The sequence below is a fragment of the Ictalurus punctatus genome, chromosome 11 (genome assembly GCF_001660625.3).
Source record: "Ictalurus punctatus breed USDA103 chromosome 11, Coco_2.0, whole genome shotgun sequence".
NCBI lineage: Eukaryota > Metazoa > Chordata > Actinopteri > Siluriformes > Ictaluridae > Ictalurus > Ictalurus punctatus.
Genome location: NC_030426.2, coordinates 11,843,360 through 11,865,851, shown reverse-complemented (window position 1 = coordinate 11,865,851; position 22,492 = coordinate 11,843,360). Strand labels below are relative to the sequence as shown.

The 22,492-nt window shown below is 37.4% G+C and overlaps 1 protein-coding gene across 2 annotated transcripts in view; it reads left to right on the top strand.

Moving 5' to 3' along the window:
* LOC108271537 (metabotropic glutamate receptor 4) overlaps positions 1 to 22,492 on the top strand; it is a 154,917-nt gene that overhangs the window by 103,532 nt on the left and 28,893 nt on the right. For both annotated transcript variants that reach the window (XM_017479175.3, XM_017479174.3), the window contains 3 exons: positions 9,641 to 9,776; positions 19,630 to 19,784; positions 20,055 to 20,195. In XM_017479175.3, the coding sequence (XP_017334664.1) occupies positions 9,641 to 9,776; positions 19,630 to 19,784; positions 20,055 to 20,195 (432 nt within the window). The remainder of the gene's footprint in view (positions 1 to 9,640; positions 9,777 to 19,629; positions 19,785 to 20,054; positions 20,196 to 22,492) is intronic.

Here is a 22,492-nt window from a genome sequence, read left to right as displayed (position 1 = left end):
GGTTAGGATTACTGCAGGTGTCAAAAGTAACAACTGCATTAAAAAGGATACACACTTCATTGCACCCTAGTCCTACTGCTTTGTATTTTCCAGATGTTTTTTTTTATCTTGATAATCTTGATATTTTGTACATTAAAAATGACTTTATAAATCTTAATGCAGTTGTTGTATATTATCGGCATTGGCCGGATGTCATGCAAACAGCACAAACAAACAAACACAGAGACAAACAGATTATCTTCTAGTGCCAGACTGTCATTATCAAACAGTATATCAGTTCACACAAAATTTCATACAATAACATTTAATTACATCAAATAACAGTCAGAATAAATCTATAAAACAATATCCTTAAAAAACCCAATTTGAAAGTGCAATCCAAACTTACTCCCTCCCTTCAGGAGCACAGACATTGGCAGTTGCTATAGTGGCAGCTAAAAAGATTACTCTTTTCCATTATTTAGCTATGGCTTATGTCCAGCTCAGTCCCATAACTGCTGGGGGAAGGACAGCATGAGACTTGAGAGCCGTGATATGAATAACCATGAGTCTCACAGCTGTACTCTGCTTTCTTCTAATAGCATTTTATCAAGCCACAGGGATGTTTACACATCTGCCCTCAAAGCTTAGAGGCACAGAAGGTGAGAGAAATACACTGCAAAAAAGAAAATGCGAAAAAGTGTAACACAGGGTTTTTTTTCCCTGTTATATTGTCTATTACTGACATTACTTCCTACCTGATGCTCCTTGCTTACATTTTCTGCCTTCCTCTTGCCTTCTAATTCAGCTCTGAACACCTAGTTGTTTGTTCTTTTGCAGTTTTTTAAAATATTGGTCCTAGTTTCTGGTTCCAAGTTCTCATCATTTTCCAGGTGGTGATTAATGTTTATTAGGATTCCTCCATCAGGAGGAAACCTATTGTTATTGTTAAGCCGAAAGTATGCTTCACTTTTTAAGCATACGCTAGGAACCGCGTACAGTACGTGTGATTCAAATTTCGTCATCAACAGAGTACGCATATACTGTACACGCGCTGCCAGATTTTTCTAAGCGAGCATAGCATACTTTGTACGTGCAGGTCATACAGGTACATTTAATTCTTTTGCATTATTTAGTTCCACAAGATTCTCAAGGTAGTCAAAGAAAAAATGGTCATATACGAAGAGACGGAAATGAATGAAAGCTCTTTTCTGGTTGAGTGGTCGCACAGACCATCATCTCTTTCTCTCTTTTTTTATTTCTTCTTCCTCTAGTAACAACAAGGGAAGCAGCATGTTTTTCTTCTCCATTGTACTTCGTGTTGTTATTCTTCTTTGTTGTCGTCCTTCACACCAAAAGACATGCGTTACTGCTCTGTACTGAGTCTTGTAGGCCAGGAGGGGTAGTGCAAGTTGTCGTAATGGGCAAGCGTCGACCACCTGTGTACGTGTACATGTCAAATCGAGTATACTTTGATCTCTGCAGACTGTGTACATACGCTAGTGTACACATAAAAAAAAGTATACCAGAGGCTTTAGTATTCTTCTTTTTCTTCTAATTATCATTATTCTCTAATCTCCCTAATGTGCCCAATAACTCAAGATCTGAATGGTGAAAAGTTTAGAAATTTGGCACATTGATAGTACAGGACATGAGTAACCCCCACATCACACATGAACCCATACAGGCCACGGCCGCGTAAATGACTTTCCCACTGCCCCATTAGTCCAAAATGTCTGAAAATTGGTATATATGCCTTATTTCTCATGGGGAACAAAAAAGCCATTGGGGACCCATAAAGTCTGCCATGATAGATTTTCCAGTACATTGAAAACTTGTCCAAAACTACAAAAATCTTCTCCTCATGAACCGTAGGTCCGATTGACTTTAACTGTGAGAGATATGTGTGGGATACATGTCTTTCTATAGCGTGATAAGCAATAAGAAATCAAATAAAAAATGGGCAGAACTATTTACATATTGGTAAATTGACAACTGTTGCACATATTTCTTGTGTCCATAAATCAGTGAAACATTAACCTATGGACTTGATCTGTACGTCACAGAAAGAGGACACTGCATTATGTTACCATGCGCTGGCATCCTCATATCTCCAAAAACATTAACATTAAAAGGAAATAAAACATTAAAAGTTTAACAATGTCTTACTCGTCCGCTAGATGGCACTGTTTGTCTTGAATCGAGCAAAAGTAACCTTTGAAAGACAAAATTTATTTGTAGTGTTTATGCATGTAGTAGCCATTTAATGTCAATTTTCATGTCAATTTTGAAATGGTCCACCATCTTGAGGAGGAATATTTCTGCTTGTATTTTCCTTCATAATATGGAAACATGGAGTCCTTAATAAAGAGACAACACAGTTATGTGTAAACTCAATTTTCTCCATTTCCTAACAGAAAGAGTATATCATGAACGTATAATTTGTAAACCATTTCCAACAGATGCATGTGTTTCAAAGAACAATAATCAAATGTGTCTGGTTGTACTCTCACTGTGAACAGAGGAGACGAGGCTCCGCCCCCCACCGCCACCCCATAATCTAAGTGGTGTTCCAGGCAGTTGGCTGTAGGCACTTGGCAGATCTGAGCACTTAGTCTCTTGACAAAGTGACTCTTTTTAATCAATTTGAATGCATCAGCAGCAGCATTAAAAGCCCCCACTCCTTTGCCCCATTGACTCCCCCTGAATCTCAATATTTAATATATCTTCTGAGTTCCAGTAATGGCCCAGATTTATCATGTGTTGAGCAGCTATGATGGGTTGAAAGACGAAATGGCAGAGGAGATTTGGTGACTTTTAAAGGTGACTGCAGTGATTGCACCTCACAGAGTAAGTCTGTTAGCTAGGAGCTCTGTGGAGTCTACATGACCAAATGCTAAATGTATGGCATTCTACAGGACCAGCATGCACAAACCCATCTTTAAGGAAGAATCGGAATTCATTTTATTATATATATACGAAAACCTTAAAGATTTAAATGCTAAATTCAATCAAGTGTGGATATCTGCAGGTGGCAAAGTATTTGCAATTATCATTCAATTCTCTAGGTCATTAATGAAGCTTGGACTGCATGAAATATATTGCATTCTACCGATGAGGAAGGACTTAAATGGGAGTATTGTAAATGTACAGTGAAACAAAAATCTGTGCCACAGAATCTATAAAAATGCAGTATGCATGCTTAAACAGATTAAGCATTAATGGTGTTATATGAAAGAAACTGAAAGCCAAGTTTCAGCTGACGGTATGCATCTCGTTGTTCCTTGTAATTAGATCAGAAACCATCCTTAGTGGTTAAAATTCACAGTTTTAATAAAATATGATGACTTTCTTTTATTATAGTAACCTTTTATATGCATGACAAGTTTAAGAAAATAAAGCCTCACTATATAGATCCGAGTCTGAAACTTTTAAATTGACAGTGATGAGTCCCTAAAGTTCTAAAGTTTATTGGTGTACACAGACTGCTAAAGTCCTTGAACATTTGGAAAGTTACAGTATCTACACCTTGGCTGTTTGCATGGTGTGTCTGCCCACTGTAATTGACTCTGGCATAGGATTTGCTGACATTGTCTTTTAGATAACTTGTGGTATAACCACACAGAGGAGGATCACTCAATCTGAAACTGAGGGCTGAGAAAAAGTCCAGTTAATTATTACATGACCAAAATACTTGCTTTGACCCACATTAAATATTTAATTTTAAATAGATTTTCTTATGCATTTTCTGTAAACAAATTTTATGCTTGTTTTGAACAATGCAATCATATTACACCCTTTAAAGACATAGCTCCACCGAATGATGTCCCACTTTCCTTCTTCACCAGCACTGTGTGTTCTACCCTGAGCAGAGTGAACACACACAAGGCTGTTGGCTCTGATGGGATCCCAGGTCATGTGCTTAGGGTTGGTGCAGAACAGCAGAACAGCAGTCTGGAGTCTTTACAGACATTTTCAACACATCTCTAACCCAAGCTGTCATGCCCTCTCGCTTCAAAACAGCCACTATTGTGCCAGTGCCAAAACATGCTACAGCTAAGGACCTCAATGACTTCAATGACTTCAGACCAGTTGCCCTCACACAGAATCGTAGCCAAATGTTTCAAGAGGTTGGTCCTCACACATCTAAAATCCTGCCTGCCCTCAACACTGGACCTCTGCCAGTTCACCTACCTTCCTAAAACCTCAACAGTGGATGCCATCACCACTGCTCTCCACTCTGCCATAACCCACCTGGATAATAGTCAATTCCTATGTGAGGATGCTATTTATCAATTTCTGCTCAGCATTTAACACCTTCACTCCAGTCGAGTTGATAAATAAGCTCACACACCTTGACATCAGTACCTCCCTCTGCAATTGGATAATGGACTATCTCACAGACAGACCACAGTCTGTTAAGCTCGGCACTATGACTTTCTCCACCCTCAGTCTGAGCACTGCTGTTCCACAGGGCTGTGTGCTCAGCCCTCTCCTCTACTACTCCTCTACTACCTGTACACTCATGAATGTTTTTTTTTTATTGTTATAAAACCATAATCAAGTTTGCAGATGACACCACAGTGGTTGACCTTATCAGTATTGATGATGAAACGGCCTACAAGGACAAGATCCAGCACCTGGCAGAGTGGTTTGCCAGTTAGGGATGTCACGATACCAAAAATCTAGTCATCTGTACCGATACCACCAAAAGTGCACAATACTTGATACCAAAGTCGATACCATGGTGTGGTATAAAAATAAAATTTAAAAAAATGTCATTAAAAACTCTCCTGGAGAACATCCTTCTCTGGCTGATACTGGCAAAAAGAGAGAGAGAGTGCGAGAGAGAGCGGGGGATAGTTTAGTTATCAAACACTGTCTGACAATGACTAATAAAACAGTGGAGGCTACAAGTGCTAAGGTGCACTCCTAAATGCACGTGCATACACACACACACACACACACACACACACTCATACCTTATACTCTGAATGCAAGCATTAGTTTAAATTCACTGATATGGTGGCAGACCAAAAAGATTCATTAAAACCATTAACATTTCAATAATTATTAGTGACATTAGGCTACATTTTGCTGACAGGACAATGGCGTTGCATGGTGGCCCATTAGGAGGTAGTTTATAACATTGCAATGCGTTCGGGTCGTTAACAAATAACTGGCTATCGCAAACATTATATGGAGCATAACATTAGCAGGTTTCACGACCACAATGGCAGCTGCCTCAAACAAACATAATATAGGACCACCTTTCAGGTGCTTCGCCAAATTCCAGGTGTTTCCTCGCTTTGTTTGAAATGAACAATAGCATCGGTTGCCACTGGCTTCAGAGCATCAATTATTTGTTTGTTGTCATCCGCCTCGAATGCAAAGTATTTCCATATTTCACTCCTACCACCTTTCCTCTCAACGAGCTTTCCTCTCTTTTCCTCTCAACGAGTCGGGGCAGAGCTAAACTTGTCTCCATCTTCTGTAGTTTTTCCTGTGTGCTTGTAGGCGTTCTTCTTCTTTACCACTTGTGAACCGACTAAAACACGCGTATTTGCTGCCCCCATCAGTTCCGGAAGAATTGCATCCTCTGTAACTTCATTAGCAACAATACCTACGCTATTGCAGAAAAACAAGTACCGTCACGTTTTAAGAATGTTGGTACCAACTTGGTACTGAAGTATCGGTTCTTGTGACATCCCTAGTGCCAATAACAACCTGGCCCTCAGTACCCAAAAAAGCACAGGACTTCTGACAGACCAAGAAGAGTCAGGCACACACCTCTATTCAAGTAAATGGAGAAGAGGTGGAACGTGTAACTAGCTTTAAGTTCTTGGGAGTCCACATCACTGAAGATCTGATCTGGAGCATTAACCCCACTGCCATGGTGAAGAGGGAACAACAGCACCTTTTTTCAGGAGATTGAGGAAGGCTCACCTATCTCAATAGATAATGGCGAATTGTTATTGATGTACCATTGAGAGTAGGGACCGATACTTCGGTACCAAGTCGGTACCAACATTCTTAAAACATGACGGTACTTATTTTTCTGCAGTAGCATTAGTACCGTTTGTAACGAAAGTACCAAAAGTACCAAGGTTGCTATTCTTCCAGACCTGATGGGGACAGCAAATACGTGCAAGTGTTTTAGTCGGTCCACAAGTGATGAAGAAGAAGAGGAACGCCTACAAGCACACGGGAAAAACTACAGAAGTTTAGCTTAGCTTAACAAGTTTAGCTCTGCCCCGACTCGTTGAGAGGAAAGCTAGTATCGGTTTCCGGTGTGCAACCGATGCTATCATTCATTTCAAACAAAGCGAGGAAACACCTGGAATTTGGCGAAGCACCTGAAAGACAGTCCTATATTATATTTGTTTGAAGTAGCTGGCATTGTGGCCGTGAAACCAGCTAACATTATGCTCCATGTAATGTTTGCGATAGCCAGTTATTTGTTAATGACGCGAACGCATTGCGATGTTATAAACTACCTCCGAATGGGCCACCATGCATTGCCATTCAGCCCGTGTCCTGTCAGCTAAATGTAACCTAATGTCACTAATAATTATTCAAATGTTCATGCTTTTAATAAATCGTTTTGGCCTGCCACCATATCAGTGAATTTAAACTAATGCTTGCATTCAGAGTATAAGGTGTGTCTGTCTGTGTGTGTGTGTGTGTGTGTGTGTGTGTGTGTGTGTGTGTGTGTGTGTGCGCATGCATTTAGGAGTGCACATCCGGAGACTCATTGTCAGACAGTGTTTGATAACTAAAATACCCTCCCCAGTCTCCCTCTCCCCCCCCCCTCTCTTTCCCTCTCTCTCTTTCTCGTTGCCAGTATCAGCCAGAGGAGGATGTCCTTCAGGAGAGTTTTTTTATTTTATTTTTAAATTTTATTTTTATACCACACCGTGGTATCAACTTTGGAATCGAGTATCGTGTACTTTTGGTCGTATCGGTACCGACTACTGGATTTTTGGTATCGTGACATCCCTAATTGAGAGCATTCTGACAAACTACATCTCAGTGTGGTATGGCAACTGCTCAGTCACTGACAAGAAGGCTCTTCAGTGAGTGGTGAAAACTGCTCAACATATCATTGGTGTCTGTTTACCCTCCTCTCCTCAGGAAGGTGCTATAAGAGCCTGTACTGTCACACCAGCCTTCAGGAAATTATTTCCCCCTGCTGTCACTCTTCTGAACTCTGAGCTAATGCACTCCCCCCGCCTCCCCCCAAAATAAAAAATAAAAAAAATAGGATTTTGCACAAGAACTATTTATAATTATTGCAGTTTTCTGCATAACTCTTACAGGTTTTTTTTTTTATTATTATTTTATTTTACAACTCCTACTTTTGTCTGTAATCTTGTGCTTAATTACAACTTTTTGCATTTCTGGTCAGAGGCTAACTGCATTTCATTGTCTCTGTACAAGTACACAGCACAATGGCAATAAAGTTGAATCTCGTTGTATCAAGTAAACATATGAGGCCAGAAAACACATCTCTTTCTTGTCTTTCTAGCAAGAATAGAATGTGATGAGCACCTATAAAGTCAAGGAATCATCTCAATTGATAACATTGTGCTATTTTTAACTTAACTGAGTTTTGACTTAACCCTGAGTTTTGTTAGACTTTTGGAAAAATATATAATAAATATGCCTAACGCTATATGTAACAACAACTAGAAAGAGAATGTATAGGTAGAGCAGGACTGGAAAATTGGCTTAAACTTTTATATAAATATATAGTAGCTGACTATGTGGATGTAACTATATAATACTGATCTTTATTGAATATAAATTACAAACAAATAAACAAATAAATTGAAATACATTTTTTAAATGATATGTTTATGCTAAAGAAATAAAAACAAATAAAATCGAATGGTTTTAAATTATTTTAAGAATCCTTAAATTCGCTAATTTCTATGTAAATAAGAATTAAATACAATTTAAATGTGCTCAACTAAAATAAGAAACTTTCAGAAAAGTTATGTGCTATCAAATGCAACCAGTAATTGCCTTTTTTTTTTTTTTTTTTTTAAGTTGGAAGAGCACAATGAAAATTCAGACCATTAGTATAAAATTAGAGAGGGGATGAAAGCTCAAAGGTGGCCATAATTGAATACATTGACACGATGATGTGCTTTCGCTTGGGTGCCTGTGGAGACAAAGTCTTTAAATCCAGTCCATCAATCAGTGTGTGTGTGTGTGTGTGTGTGTGTGTGTGTGCGTCTGTGTCTGTGTGTGTGTGTTAGTGTGATGCAGACTTTAATACACTGAAAAAGACACACTATTAGCATCACATAAATGTATATATAAATAAAATTGGTTTCATTCTGTGCACATTTTACAGTTTTTCCTACATTCTTTTGAATGTTCATGGAATAAAATAAAATATCAGATGCCATGAGTGTACTTGCCATGAGTCACAACAGGCAAGAGAGAACCAGAACTATAATCAAGCAGCTGTCTATATTGTGTTATGGCAAAAGATTAATTTCTTTGGTTTTAAATGAAAAAATTGTAATCCTGATAGTATTCATATTTCTTTTTATTTATTTTTTTCAAAATGTACCTGTAATCTGATTACGTTGTTTTTTGACGTAACTGTAACAGATTACAGTTACCAGTTTTTTGTCTATTGATTACATAACACCGTTACATGTATTCCGTTACTCCCAAAGCCTGCCTGCGAGTAAGGCTAAATTCATATACTTAAATAGTTCTTTACTTTATATAGTTCAGCTAGGATACAGTCGAATCAAAAACTCAGAAGAGATATAATTAAGAAATTCAGTGGAGCAATGCACGAACAGACTGGATTCTTAGGGAAATGGTTTTCATAGAACAGTAATTCTCTGAGGAGAAAACAGAGTGAAAGCATTGCCTGCAATAACTGGACTCCTGGAGCTATTTCACTTTAAACGGAACATGTTATAGCTTCCTTACTCAAACCAGAAATGTTAATGTGTTGATAAACCTAGAGTAGAATGCTAATGCTTTACAGACTATGAATCTTTTGTTTTTAAGCCTGAAATTCTTTAATTTTGTTAACAAAAAATAACAAAATTAACAAAATGTAACCATTAAGGGTTATTTGGTTGTCCCGCTTGTGGAACCATTAAAGGTTTGTTAAAGAATTCTATAACAGAGGATAATTTCCCTGTCAGGGTTCCAAGTTGTTAGCCATTTGATGTTAGCCAGGCTAAGAACCATTAAGAAGTTAGAAGACTTTTTTCAGTGAGTGTGCCACGTGCCTTTAAATGCCCAACAAGTGTTAAAGGAAAAAAAATAAACACTTACCAATAATTTTGAGTTTGGTTCAAACACTTCCAAGTTTATATATACAAGGATTTTTTTTAGGGCTGCTTTAAGATTTTGTTGCATAATTAAAGGGTTCTACTTGGAAGAATTTCTAAAAAGAAATGACTTTGTCATAGGGTCATACATAGTTCACCCAGAGGGACTACTGAATAACTTTTAAGTATTCTACGTTTTTTAAGATTGTATGGCGGACTGTATGAGCTGGACAGATGGTGAAATTATTTTGGATACTCCTCTTGGCTAAGAAAATAAATTACATGAAAGAAAAGTTACAACTTGAAGTTAGAAGTATCATTCCTCATTCAATGTTTCTCTTTACATTCTGCAGGAAATGTATGTATATCACAGACAGTTAAAATTCCTCGTGAGCCAAAACCAGGAGAGTTTGACAAGATTATCCATACCCTTGGAGAAAATTCTAATGCCAGAGTGGTCATAATATTTGCAAATGAAGATGATATAAGGTGAGTACAAAAAGCTACAAAAATGACATAACCATGACAATGTAGACATCACATTATTTAATGTGGCTAAATGGACAGGGATTAGCAGAGTGGCTGGACTACAACAAGATAATAACAATCTTCACTTGCCCTAGATGTCTACACCTAGTCCTTTAAGAGCTAGGCATCTAGTTAATTAGCCTAGATCTGCTGCGTCTGCACCATTGCAATACAATGCGGGTGAAGCAGCAGTCATGTACTGACAAACCACCCACAGTCATATCTAATTTAGTAGATTTTTTTGAGTGCTAAGCACCTAGAAATATGCACAAAATACAGCAACAAACCTTGTTGCATGTATGATACAAATTCTGTGTTATGCAAAGACTTTGTGTTTTGCCAGTCCCACTTCTTTCCCCAGCAATAGAACTGTGTAGTGGTTTACCATAGCAGGGTGAAGCCACTGCAAATCATTATGCAATCTGACACAGTTAGTGGGTGTGGAATAGGCAGAAATTACTGTTGGAGTTTCTGTGTGAGGCACCAACTGTAAAAAGTCTATTACTCTTTTATTACTCTTTTCAAGCTGACCTTTTTGGTAACATTTAGAAAGCAATTCATGTTAATAGTGCTAAGTTTCAGTGCAGCGTTTGGCTATATAATGAAAAATCAAAGATTACATATAAATGTAAACAAAGTAAGTAATAAATGATAAATCTAACCCTAAATGTTAATTTAAATGTAAATGTAAAATTTAAATGTAGGAACCATTTAGGAATTTGCATACTTTATAAACATTTGGAATTTCAAATCATTTAACATGTGTATTTAAGGTTTATACATAACATTTACATTTAATGTGGGGGCACATAGGAGCCAGTTTTCCAAGTAAAGCAGTTTCCTGATGGCTCTGGCCATCAGAGGAGAGAAAGACACTCTCTTACATTTTGAAAACACCCAGCGCACTAGTGAGAGGCCTTAGGGTAGAACTTTGAATTAGAATGCCGGCCATTGGAAGGCAAACCTTAAAAGCATCTGTGTTCTAGGGCATCACACAGATACACTCATGCACACTGATGCAAGCTAGTCCTGCGGTTGCACAGCATGGGTTACATATGAGAATCTTAAAATATGCAAAGGGACAATCTTTAGGGACCAATTCAGTCCTCTAAAAATAGAATTGGATGGAAATCACAATTCTTCTAAACAGTGAAGTATGTTAGAATAATTATTTGATTTGAACTGTAGTGTCTACCTTTTTGATCATGACTCTGGCCAAGAGCTTCTTGCATCAAACCAACTTTGTTGTGGTCTGATATCAATGAGACCTTGAGTCCAGAGAAGGTGGGACTTGGAGTTTGTATCCCTGTGACATTGTAATCAGGAACCACCCAAAGGACAGTGTTTTAGGGGTGCAGTTTGGGAGTCATTCAGATGCCTGCTAGGAGCCTGAGGCATTACTCTCACTACTGAAGCCTTGTGTGAGGCAAGCAGAATCTTTGTGGGCATTGGAAAATGGAACTGAGTAATGGTGAAACAAAAAGGTCATGTGGACAGTCTGTTTGGCCATTCTGGTTTTGTGATTCTAAAACCTGTACTCTCCTCCCCAAGGCTTCTTTGGCAACAGACCCAAAGAGTGACTCTGGCATATCAGCAGAGAAGATATATACACCATGTATAAACTAGGTTAGTGGACAGTTACTCCACATAGTCACCCCATATCCTTGCCTAGGTGTCCTTCTGCTAGGAGTTATGGATCAGCTCCACCATATCATCAACTTTGTAGAATGCAGTGATTCTTCCTATGCTAGCAGTAAAATGTCTAATGCGCTCACATGATGCAATATCGAAAGTTTCCAGAAGAGCTTAATCAGTGCATCTGTATTCAGCACTTAGGCAGCACACATCTGATGTAGTGCTTCATCTCATGAGACCACCAGCAATGCAATACAGGCATCAATGGCAGACAGTCCTGACCTGCTTGTGACCCTTCATATTAGTTAGAACATGCACCACTGTTCAAATACACAGTTAATGGTCCTTTGTGGTAATAAAATCGTTGCACTGTGGCATAGTAAAATCTGTCACAATCAGCACTATGAGAAAAAGCTCATTCATTCTGTGGATTGTATAGCACCACCCAATCTCCCTCAGGCCACCACCATTTTAAGAGTGGTTGCCATAGTTATTTTAGAGCCTGTCAGTGGCACCTGTGAGCTACCAGAGGCCAACCCAGACCCATTTTTCCATTTTTGCTGAGGGTGGAGTTGAACATGTCAGTTCAATTACTGAGTCATTATCAGTGTGGAAAAATCTCCCAGATTACAGCATTATAGTGCGTCTTTAAGATGGTTAATGCTATGCTGGTGCCTGTCTTCAGCTTCCAGAGGATTCTGACACCTGCTGTATGTGTGAGTCTTGTAGCATGGTGCATTTAGTGTATCAGGAATAAATGAGTGAAATCCTACCCGAATTAAAAGAATGAGGGTTTTTTTATTGTGTGAAGAGGTGCCAACTTTAGCATGTTTCCTGAAATCCATTTAACCGACCAGACTCACAACTTAACAGCATATGGTAAGGCAAGGGAAAACCACACGACCATGCAAGCAGATACAAGAATACCCTGAGTGGATAACCCTAAGAGAGAGCATGACCTGGTGGGGTGAATGAGGGGTAAATAAAAGAAAACCAGACTCCCAGGGTAAATAAAAGAAAACCAGACTCCCACCAAAGTTTTCTGTAATCTGGCACATCGTCAAGGGTATGCTGGTTGGCTAGACAGTGTGAGATGGGAAATTCTCTAAGAAGATAATGCAGATGGAGATCTTGCTGCTTACTGAACAACATAATAAACCAAATTCCTAGAGATAACTAGCAAACAACATGAGTTATAGACAGTAAGGCTAGCAATGATAACTTGATACTGGTGGGCACTAACATTTCACAAGAATAGGCTCACAATATATAAAAATACATTCATTTAGTTAGAAGAGATAAGGAGATATGGTTATTACCATGATAACTGAGGCTCTGGAGGTTTGGAGGTGTGAAATAGAGCTAGTTATCCACAGCAGAGCCAAATTTTCATTAGGAAACTGCTGCATTATGGCTGCAATTTCGCTCACAGCCGCATGTTTTATCACTTCAGCAAGATTTCCAATTATACCACATTTAATCCGTTGCCCATGCCATTGAGCATACAGCAGTCTTCAAATTTAATATGTACATTTAGAATTTGTATTTAAATATTTACCACTATTTTACTAAAAGACATTTTTGAACATTTAAGCATTCCCATAAAAGTACAAATTAATTTAAAATAAAAGTATTACATTACTTGTAAACATAAACATGTTTATATGTACATAACTCATAAACACTAAATAACTCTAAATCTTAATATTAAATGTCAATCCTAAATGTAAAGGTTAAAAATACAGTTAAATGTAGATCTAGGATTCAAAATCTAAGATAAATATGCTTAGAAAGTGTGAAAATTCCTACACAGAATGGTTCCTATATTACACATTTATATTTAGATTTATTAATATGAAAATGTAATAACATTTACGCTATTTACATTTATTTGGAATATGTGATTTTTCAATTATGTTGTATGGCATACAACTGCAAGGAAACTTAACACTGTCATTTAACATGAATTGGAATCACCTTAAATAGAAAGTATAATTTTAGAAATATTAAATCTCTGAAAAGTATCATTTTAGAAATAATAATGTTTTTAAAAAGTCAGCTAGAAAAGAGCTGCCCCTTACATTTGGCACTCATATTTGTGTAACATTAACACAATGATTAAATTCTAGCTAACAATAGATATTTCGTAAATTTACTTTTGGTAAATAATTCTTAATTTTGTTACACAAAAACCTTTATTTATTTACTTATTTATTTACATTTGAGAGCACACTATTAGAGGCTTCACTGTTGATTGATGGGCAAATGCAACTATAATAGTGCACTGAAACTTGATTATTCGTGCCAGGAGGTCAGTGGGGGTTTCTGCTCTATATGCAGAAGGAACAATGAAGCACGCTAGACATTCTTCTTTCTTTTAACATCAATCAATCATTTATACCATGATATTTTGCTCCTTTCACTTGGCTGCTTCACTGTCATTGTACAGTTATCTTGGACGCTGTATATATATATATATATATATATATATATATATATATATATATATATACACTGTATATATTAATTATATTATTGTTCTCATTTCAATATGTTATCATTTTTATAGTTGCTCATACACAGGGACTCTCTCTCAAATGGATGCTCCATATAATCTAAGGTTAATAATATATATTGTTATTTAACACAGAAAAATGTATAATTGTTGATATGGTAAAGCTTTCTTTTAGGAGATGTTTATTTCATATACAGTACTTTGAAAAGGTATTTGCCGATTTCTTCTGTTTTTATGTATAACTCATACTAAATAGTTTTAGATCTTCAAATGAAATACAACATAAAATAAAGGTAACCTGAGTAAACACACAATACAGTTTTCATCACCGATGTGAAAAACTAATTGTCCCCTTAAACTTCAAAACTGGTTGTGCCACCTTTAGCAGCAATAACTGCAACCAAACGCTTCCGATAACTGGAGCTCAGTCTTTCAGTTACTTCTAAGACTAGGACTTACTCCTATTCCTTGGATCATTGTCTTGCTGCATAATCCAGTTGTGCTTGAATTGCAACTTATGGACCGAAGACCGGACATGATTTTCTGGTAGAGAGCAAAAATCATGTTTCCCTCTATTACAAGTTTCCCAGGCTCTGAAGCACCAAAGCATCCCCACACCATCACACTTCCACCACCATGCTTGACCGTAGGTATGATGTTCTTTTTGTGGAATTCTATGTATGGGCTACACCAGATTGTATCCGGACCCCTGTCTTCCAAACAGTTTCACTTTTGACCCATCAGTCCACAGAACTTTCTCCCAAAAGGTTCGAGGATCATCAAGATGTGTTTTGGCAAAATTCAGATGAGCCTTAATGTTCTTCTGGGTTAGCAGTGGTTTTCACCTCGCCACTCTTCCATGGATGCCATTTTTAGCCAACGTCTTTCTAATAGTGGAGTCATGAACAGTAACCTTTATTGATGCAAGAGAGGCCTGTAGTTCCTTGGATGTTGTCCTTGGCTCTTTTGTGACTTCCTGTATGAGTAGTTGCTGTGCTCTTTGACAAAAATTTTTCAATTTTTTTTTTTTTTTTGCCACTTCTGGGAAGGTTAACTGCTTAGTGAGTTTTACCATTTGGAGATAATGACTCTCACTGTGGTCCTTTGGAGTCCCAGAGCCTTTGAAAGAGCTTTGTAACCCTTCCCAGACTGATGTATTTCACCTTCGTCCTCATCATTTCTGGAATTTATTTCAATTTTGGCATAGTGTGTTACTGGGTAAGACCTTTTAACCAACTTCATGATGTTGAAAAAGTTCTATTTAAGAGTTGAACTGATTGAACAGAGTTTGCAGTAATCAGGACTGGTTAGGTCTAGTCCTACAGAACCCCATTATGAATGTAGCTTCATAGATTTGGGGAATTATTAACTACAGGGACAAACACATTTTCACACAGGCCCAGTTGATATTGGATAACTGTGTCACGAAACGGGAACGGGGGCGGAAGCAATTGCAGTTTAGAGCTTTATTGAAGAGGCAGGCAGAAAAATCCAAATCGTAATCCAAAGACGTAGTCAAGAACGGCAAGGGGTCAGGCGATTGGCAAATAGCCATATACTGGGATGGGCAGGAATCGAAAATCAAGGTCACAGAAAATGGGGTCAAAAGCACGAAACATGAAACATGAAACTAAGACAGGGAACTGAGAGCGGAAAACACCAGCGTGGACAAAGGGAACTAATCTAATGTAAACTAACTAAATCTATCGGGGTACGTGACATAAACTAACTATTATCAAACTATATTAACTATAACAACTATAATACTCCGCGAAGTGTACTCTGAGGCGAGGGGTATATATCCCAAACATAATCAGTGTTAAGTGCTGACAGCTGGAAACAATGACAACACACCCTCGAACAACAACCAATTACAAAACAGGGAGGAGACAGAACAGAAACAAAACAAACGCACGTGTCCATAGTAAACAATGTCACAGCTGACAACATTCGAAGAGTGTGTGCTCGCTGAGGACTCACACACCTAACTCATGCACGCATGCCCTCCAGCACTTAAAGCGTGCGGCAGGCTGCAGCTCTGTCTAAAGGGGAGATCGTGACAAACTGTTTTGCTTCAATGAATAACTATAATTTAAAAACTGGATATTGTGTTTGCTCAGGTTGCCTTTGTTTTATCTTAGATTTTGTTTTCATTTCTGAAACAGTTTAGTATGAGATGTGGGCAAATACGTCAAAGCATTGTATGGAATAAGTCTCATACTGTATGTAGAAGAAGTCTCAGGTGTTGCAACAGTCAGGTTACCATTACGGTAAACATCTGGGTTACGCATGTAACCCTGTTCCCTGAGAAGGGAACGAGACATTGTGTCAGCTTCACGCTGTGGGAAGTGCCCTCACGCGCGACCGGTATCTGAAGTCTATGTAAAATCACTCCTATTTATAGGCTTGCCGTGGTCAGGTGACATGGCATATTACACATCGCGTGACTATAAAACGGTGCGTGTAAACCATGTCATCAGCTTTTTTTTGTCTGAAGTACAGACGCAATTTACAGGCATACCCCAGTATGTCAAAGCTACGCAATGTCTTGTTCCCTTCTCAGGGAACAGGGTTACATGTGTAACCCAGATATTCCCTTTCAAAGGGAACTCAACATTGCGTGAGCTTCACGCTGTGGGAACCACTCCGTCATACTGAGGGTATGGCCTGTCACAGAGGCTCCATCAATAGGGGTGTACACACAGCTGTACATGGTGACCTCTCAACTGAGGAGAAGAATTTCAGAGACTGCGAGGGAAGCGTCTGACATTACCATCTTGTGATAAGAGATGCATCTAGACTGTGACCTGAGGCTAGAAACCGGGGACACCTCCAAGTTCTTCGAGCAGAACTATCCCAGTTAGTTCCCAGAACTAAAGTTAATTTGCTCAATGTTGATAGGATTGCCCTATGCATGTTGGGGATAGACACACCCTCATCGTATTGGAATTCCTTATAAGCCATAGAAAAGTCACTCTTGACTGGAGAAGCAACTTTTCCTGAGGTTCAACCTGAGCCCCAAGCTCCTCACGTGGGCAAGAATAACATCTCGATGTTGAATTGCTAACTTCCTGGACCACACTAGAATTAACCAGTCATCCAAGTAGTTTAGCATGTGGATGCCCTGGAGTTACAAAGGAGCCAGTGCAGCATCCATGCATTTCGTGAAGGTGTGAGGGGGTAAAGCTAGTGAAGGGAAGAACCGATATTGATACGTGTTGCCTTCAAACGCGAACCTCAGGATCTTCCTGTGACTGTGCAATGGAATATGCATCTTTTTTTAGATCTTTCGTGACAACCCAATCCTCAAACTGAGTGTTGAATGATAAGTTTGAACGTCAACATACTGAACCAGTATGTCCGAAGAGTACAGGTCAGATGACACAGATCTAAAATTGGTCGCATACCCTTTTCTTCTCCCTTTTCTGTGGACCAGGAAATAACAGCTGTAAACGTCCCTCCCTCAGAGAAAGGGATACATATGTTCTATGGCCCCTTTGTCCATGAGAGATGTGTGTGTGTGTGTGTGTATATATATATATATATATATTTATATATATATATATATATATATATATATATATATATATATATATATATATATATATATATATATATATATTTATATTCTTTTATATATATATTCTTTTGAAAATATAGAGCAGTGAAGAGTTTTAGGCATGTTCACACAGACAGCCAACCTACGGCTGCACTGAATACAAAAAGAGTTGATGACGTGGTTTACGAGTAGCGTTTTATAGTCATGCAACGTGCGATATGCCATGTCACCTGACTACGGCAGGACTACAAATAGGCGTGAATTTACACAGACTTCAGATACCGGTCACTTGCAAGGGCGTTTTACACAGCGTAAAGCTCACGCAATGTTGAGATCCTTTTCAAAGGATCTCAACTTTTTTTCTGATACATGAAAGTCTTCAGAAAAGAGGACTTTTGACTTTCTGTTTTCTTGGTTACAAGGTAAGCTGCATTTTTTTTTTAATCTTATTAACTTCAAGAGAGAGAAAAAAAGAGAATCTGGTCAGTGACTGAATGTTTATAGCTGTTATAACATAAGTGAAAACAGAAACTAACTTTTTTCATGGATGTTGTATAAAAATAAATGCAAATATAAATGATTAAAAAGTGCAATATGTCATTCATTGCTAAATTAAAAACAGTAATTATTAGCAAATCACTATAGAATAACACATTTTGTACTGTGCTGTTATAGGAACATAATCCACTTCCTGGTGTTGGGCGGTATCATGCCACCCCAACATGGATTATTTTACTAAAACAGCATGGCCTATTGTGTGTTATTCCATAGTTAAATTAATGTAAACTTAAAAAGCTACAATTTCCATCTGCAGTTACATACCTCCAAAGACAGCATTTCAAATTGGCTGTGGTGTTATGTCTCACATTCTTGTGATTTTTTTCGCTAGTCTATTTCAGGCGTCTTGCCAGAAGAGTCTAATAAAATTTGCATTATATTTTAGGGGCTGTGAAGTGAGGGTGGGAATTAATGTGCCAAGAGCTATGGAGGGAGGTGGCAGCCACCACAGACATATAAAGGTCAATGTGTTATTGACAAAAGAAAGAAAAGCAAAACATGTCATTGGTACCACTATTTTAGAGTGGACAGTGGATTTACAGGTTGAACTGCATTCCTTGAATTTAGAGCATCAACTAAGATTTTTTTGTCAAAAATCTGCTGCACTGGGCTGTAAGAATCACAGACACCTCAAAAAGAGAACACAAGGTAAAAGCTCTGACAGTGTTTTCATGTTTTCTTGGTAAGATTAACATTTAGTACTATTTCCCTTACTGCTCATCTTAAAATCCTTACTTATTTTCTTAATATTTGTTTTGCATATGAGAAGGTAGTAAAATTAGTAAGAGTTTGTGGATTTGTTAGTGAGTACTCCTGTTGTTGTTGTTGTTTTTTTTGTATATTTAATCATTATGTTAGTTAAAAGTCATGTTTGTCATGCTTGATTTGGCTACCTTATTTTACAATAAATTTTGTGCTACTATTTTAATGTTTAATCGAAAATACTGAAAGTGCATGTTTATTACATTTATGTTACATGCCATATGCAGAAATTTACGACATAGCTAACAAAGCAAATTTTGTGAAAATCTGTTGAATTCTGGTATTGTGAACGTATTGACAGCTAGAAACAGTGTCTAATGCAGCATCTACTGTTTTTTTTTTCTTCAATATTCAGTGAAAAGAGCCAGATATGTAAAAATTGACCATACTAATTTCTCAAAATAAATAAATGCTTAATTTGTTGTCAGTTTTGCGTTATGCATTATCAGTGTGTTTAAAGTCATTTATGTGTTTGGAAAAAGTAGCACTAGATCACACAGAAATTGCAGTGTAAATTTGAATTGAAAATGGCTTTTGTAGTTTACCATTTTTATATAAATCTTTATATAAATCTCTAAGATGCTTTTAAGTAATTTTCCCATCAGCAACTAAAGCTTGTCATTCAAATAATGTTTAATTGTTTTGCTGTTCTTTTATTGTCATTATCAAACTATCCATTTGATGTTTCATTGTCTGGACATCAGAGTAGTAGACAATGAAGGATATATTAACTCAGGGTGAAGAGGTTTAACTGTGAATTTGAGCAATCTTCTTTCTCTTTCAAGGCGACTCCTGCAGGCAGCAAAGAAAGCTAACCAAACAGGACATTTTATTTGGGTGGGATCAGACAGCTGGGGTTCTAAGATCTCTCCTGTGCTACACCAAGAGGAGATGGCTGAGGGAGCTATCACCATCCTACCCAAACGCCAGTCTATCAAAGGTAGATCAATGATTAGATTCTCTTTTTGACTCATTCTGATCCCTGAAACTAACACTCTGTTGTACAATTTGCTCTTTTAGCCAGTGTACATCTGCCAGATTGATGTCACACTACATAGTAAAACAGTTACATATAGGCCTATAATCAATTGTGTAAACAGAATTGTTAATAGTGTGATAATATAAATAATAGGATTACACATTTAATCCTGCAGATTATGAAATTGAATTTCTGTGGACATTGACACTGATATGACCTGTCTGATCCCAGGGTTTGATAATTACTTCATCGGGCGGACGCTGGAAAACAACAGGAGGAATGTCTGGTTTGCTGAATTCTGGGAGAACAATTTTAACTGCAAACTCAACCGCAATGCCTTGAAGAAAGGAACTGGCATTAAGAAATGCACAAGTAAGAAGTATTTAATTGTTCACGGTGGCTAAAGGCAATATTGCAAATTTCTGAAAGAGAGGGAAAGAGAGCAGGAGAAGGTAAGACAACATAGTACACAAAGGTACAGCATGTGCAAACTCTTTGATCATTTGAGAAACAATGTTGCTGTACTCATGCATTTCACACAACAAAACACACACTTCTTTAAACTTGAATACTATGATGAGGATGTGATTCCTGAAGGTAAATGTTCTACAGACCATCAACGATAGTAAGTACAATTCTCAGCATGTGGTCCGACTGTTTTACCCACAGTGTTAGTAACCTCAGGGTTCAGCATAATTAGATACCAAGCTCAGGAGGAGCTCTTTTAGATGATGGTGGGAAGAAGATTGTATTAGAATGAGCCACATGCATTACCACACATGATTAACACAAGGGTTGCAGAATATAATGTTATCTCATTAAAAATAAAAGTATATTATCCACATTGTTATAAGCCATCATTTTCTGTCTGCATTGTATACCACTAACAGAATCTAGCATGAAAGAGACTCATTTTTCTATTGCAGCCATGTACTGTAATTGCTAGTTTCACCTTGTCACTTTCCTAGAAAATCTTACCTTTCTAGTGTGTACTTTATTGATTAGGCTTAAGTACAATGGGTGATTATGTATAAGGAAGAAATATAATCAGAGGTAGGTATTTCTTTCTTAATAATGGGGGGTTGAGCTGCATCTAGCTAACTAACACAAAGTCTCAATTGGCAATTAGAATTTACTGCCTTTGCTGGTTTTCCTTCAAATACATACTGATCTGATGCCTTAGCTATCAAGCATAAAAACGAAGTTCAATGTTTTCATTAAATGAATGAAGTGAATAGATTAAAGTATAATACAGAAGAAAACTCTGAAATTGTTCCACAGTTTAATGCAATTGATTGTCCTTTATACTGTGGGTTATAAACACTGTCATTGCATTAAATATTTGAGAAAAACAAATAGTGGTAGTAATCATGTGTGTATAATAGTGACAATGACAAATAATAGTGACAATAATGGCCCATTCTTGTTGAAAACATTGCAACTACCTATATGTTTAAAATATGGGGTACTTACTAGAGAATACCGACACAGTGCTAAAGTTCTCTGCCTACAGCTGGATGGGCATGTTTGCCCATAAAATGTTATTCTTTTCTTAATATTAGTATGCTATTATAGAAAATAATACATAGGGGTTGGTGTGATAGAGCCCAACACGAAGCAGAGTGGATTATTTTCCTACAACAGCATGGGCCAAAGTGTTTTATACCAAAGTGTTTTGCTGATGATTACAATATTTAATATTGTCATAATAATAATAATTTAATAATAATATTTTATCAGTGAATGACTCATTGCACTTTTTAGCCGTTAATGGTTACATTTAATGTTATGGAACATCCGCGAGACAAGTTAGTTCCTGTTATCACTCACATTATGAAAGATATAAACCCTATTTCCCTTACCAGCTTCCCTTTTTTTATCTGTCTTGAATTTAATAACACAAAAATGTCCTTAAGACTCAACCGGTAGTGGAAAACTTACTGACTGATACAAGGCAACAGTGCCTGAGACTTCTTCCATAATGGATAAATAAACACCTTCTAACAGAAAACCAGCATATCAAGTGTCTGCCTTACAAGTCTGTGTATGATTGTTTCTATAGAAATTATTATGTTTTAGATTAAGTACATGAATATATACCTATAATTTGAATTACAGCAGGAGCTATTGTTAGAGATGTGCTGTTAAAGAAAAATCAACTTGAGAACTTAAGCACTGTAGTATAAACGAATTGAATTAGTAGTTTTCATTTAAAGGACTCTGAGCAAATTCACTATGATTCCATTGCATTGCTGCTGTAGTAATGTAAGGACGGTTCGTGCTTTTTTCACTTATTGGTTTGCTCCATGAACATTTTGTCCTGCTTCTATCAGGCCTTAATAACCATGTGAGGACCCACAAAAAGAACAGCTATAGAGCTTATTATTTTGTGTGTCATTTATTTAAACTCATTGCTTGTGAAAGGATTAAATTTGTTCTAGGACTGATGTATTGAGCATACTGAATGATTTGTGGGTGTTGCTTGGGTGTTGTTAGGGCTGATCTATAGAGCCAGCTGAAAAATACAGTTGTGTCTTGTTTGTACACTCAAAGAAGCTTTACAATATTTCAAACATTGTTTTTGTATTTATAGAATTTCCTTTAACAGAATAAAAGCAAGTCTAGTAAAACTATCTGTAGGCATGCATTATTACCTTACCTTGCCTAAA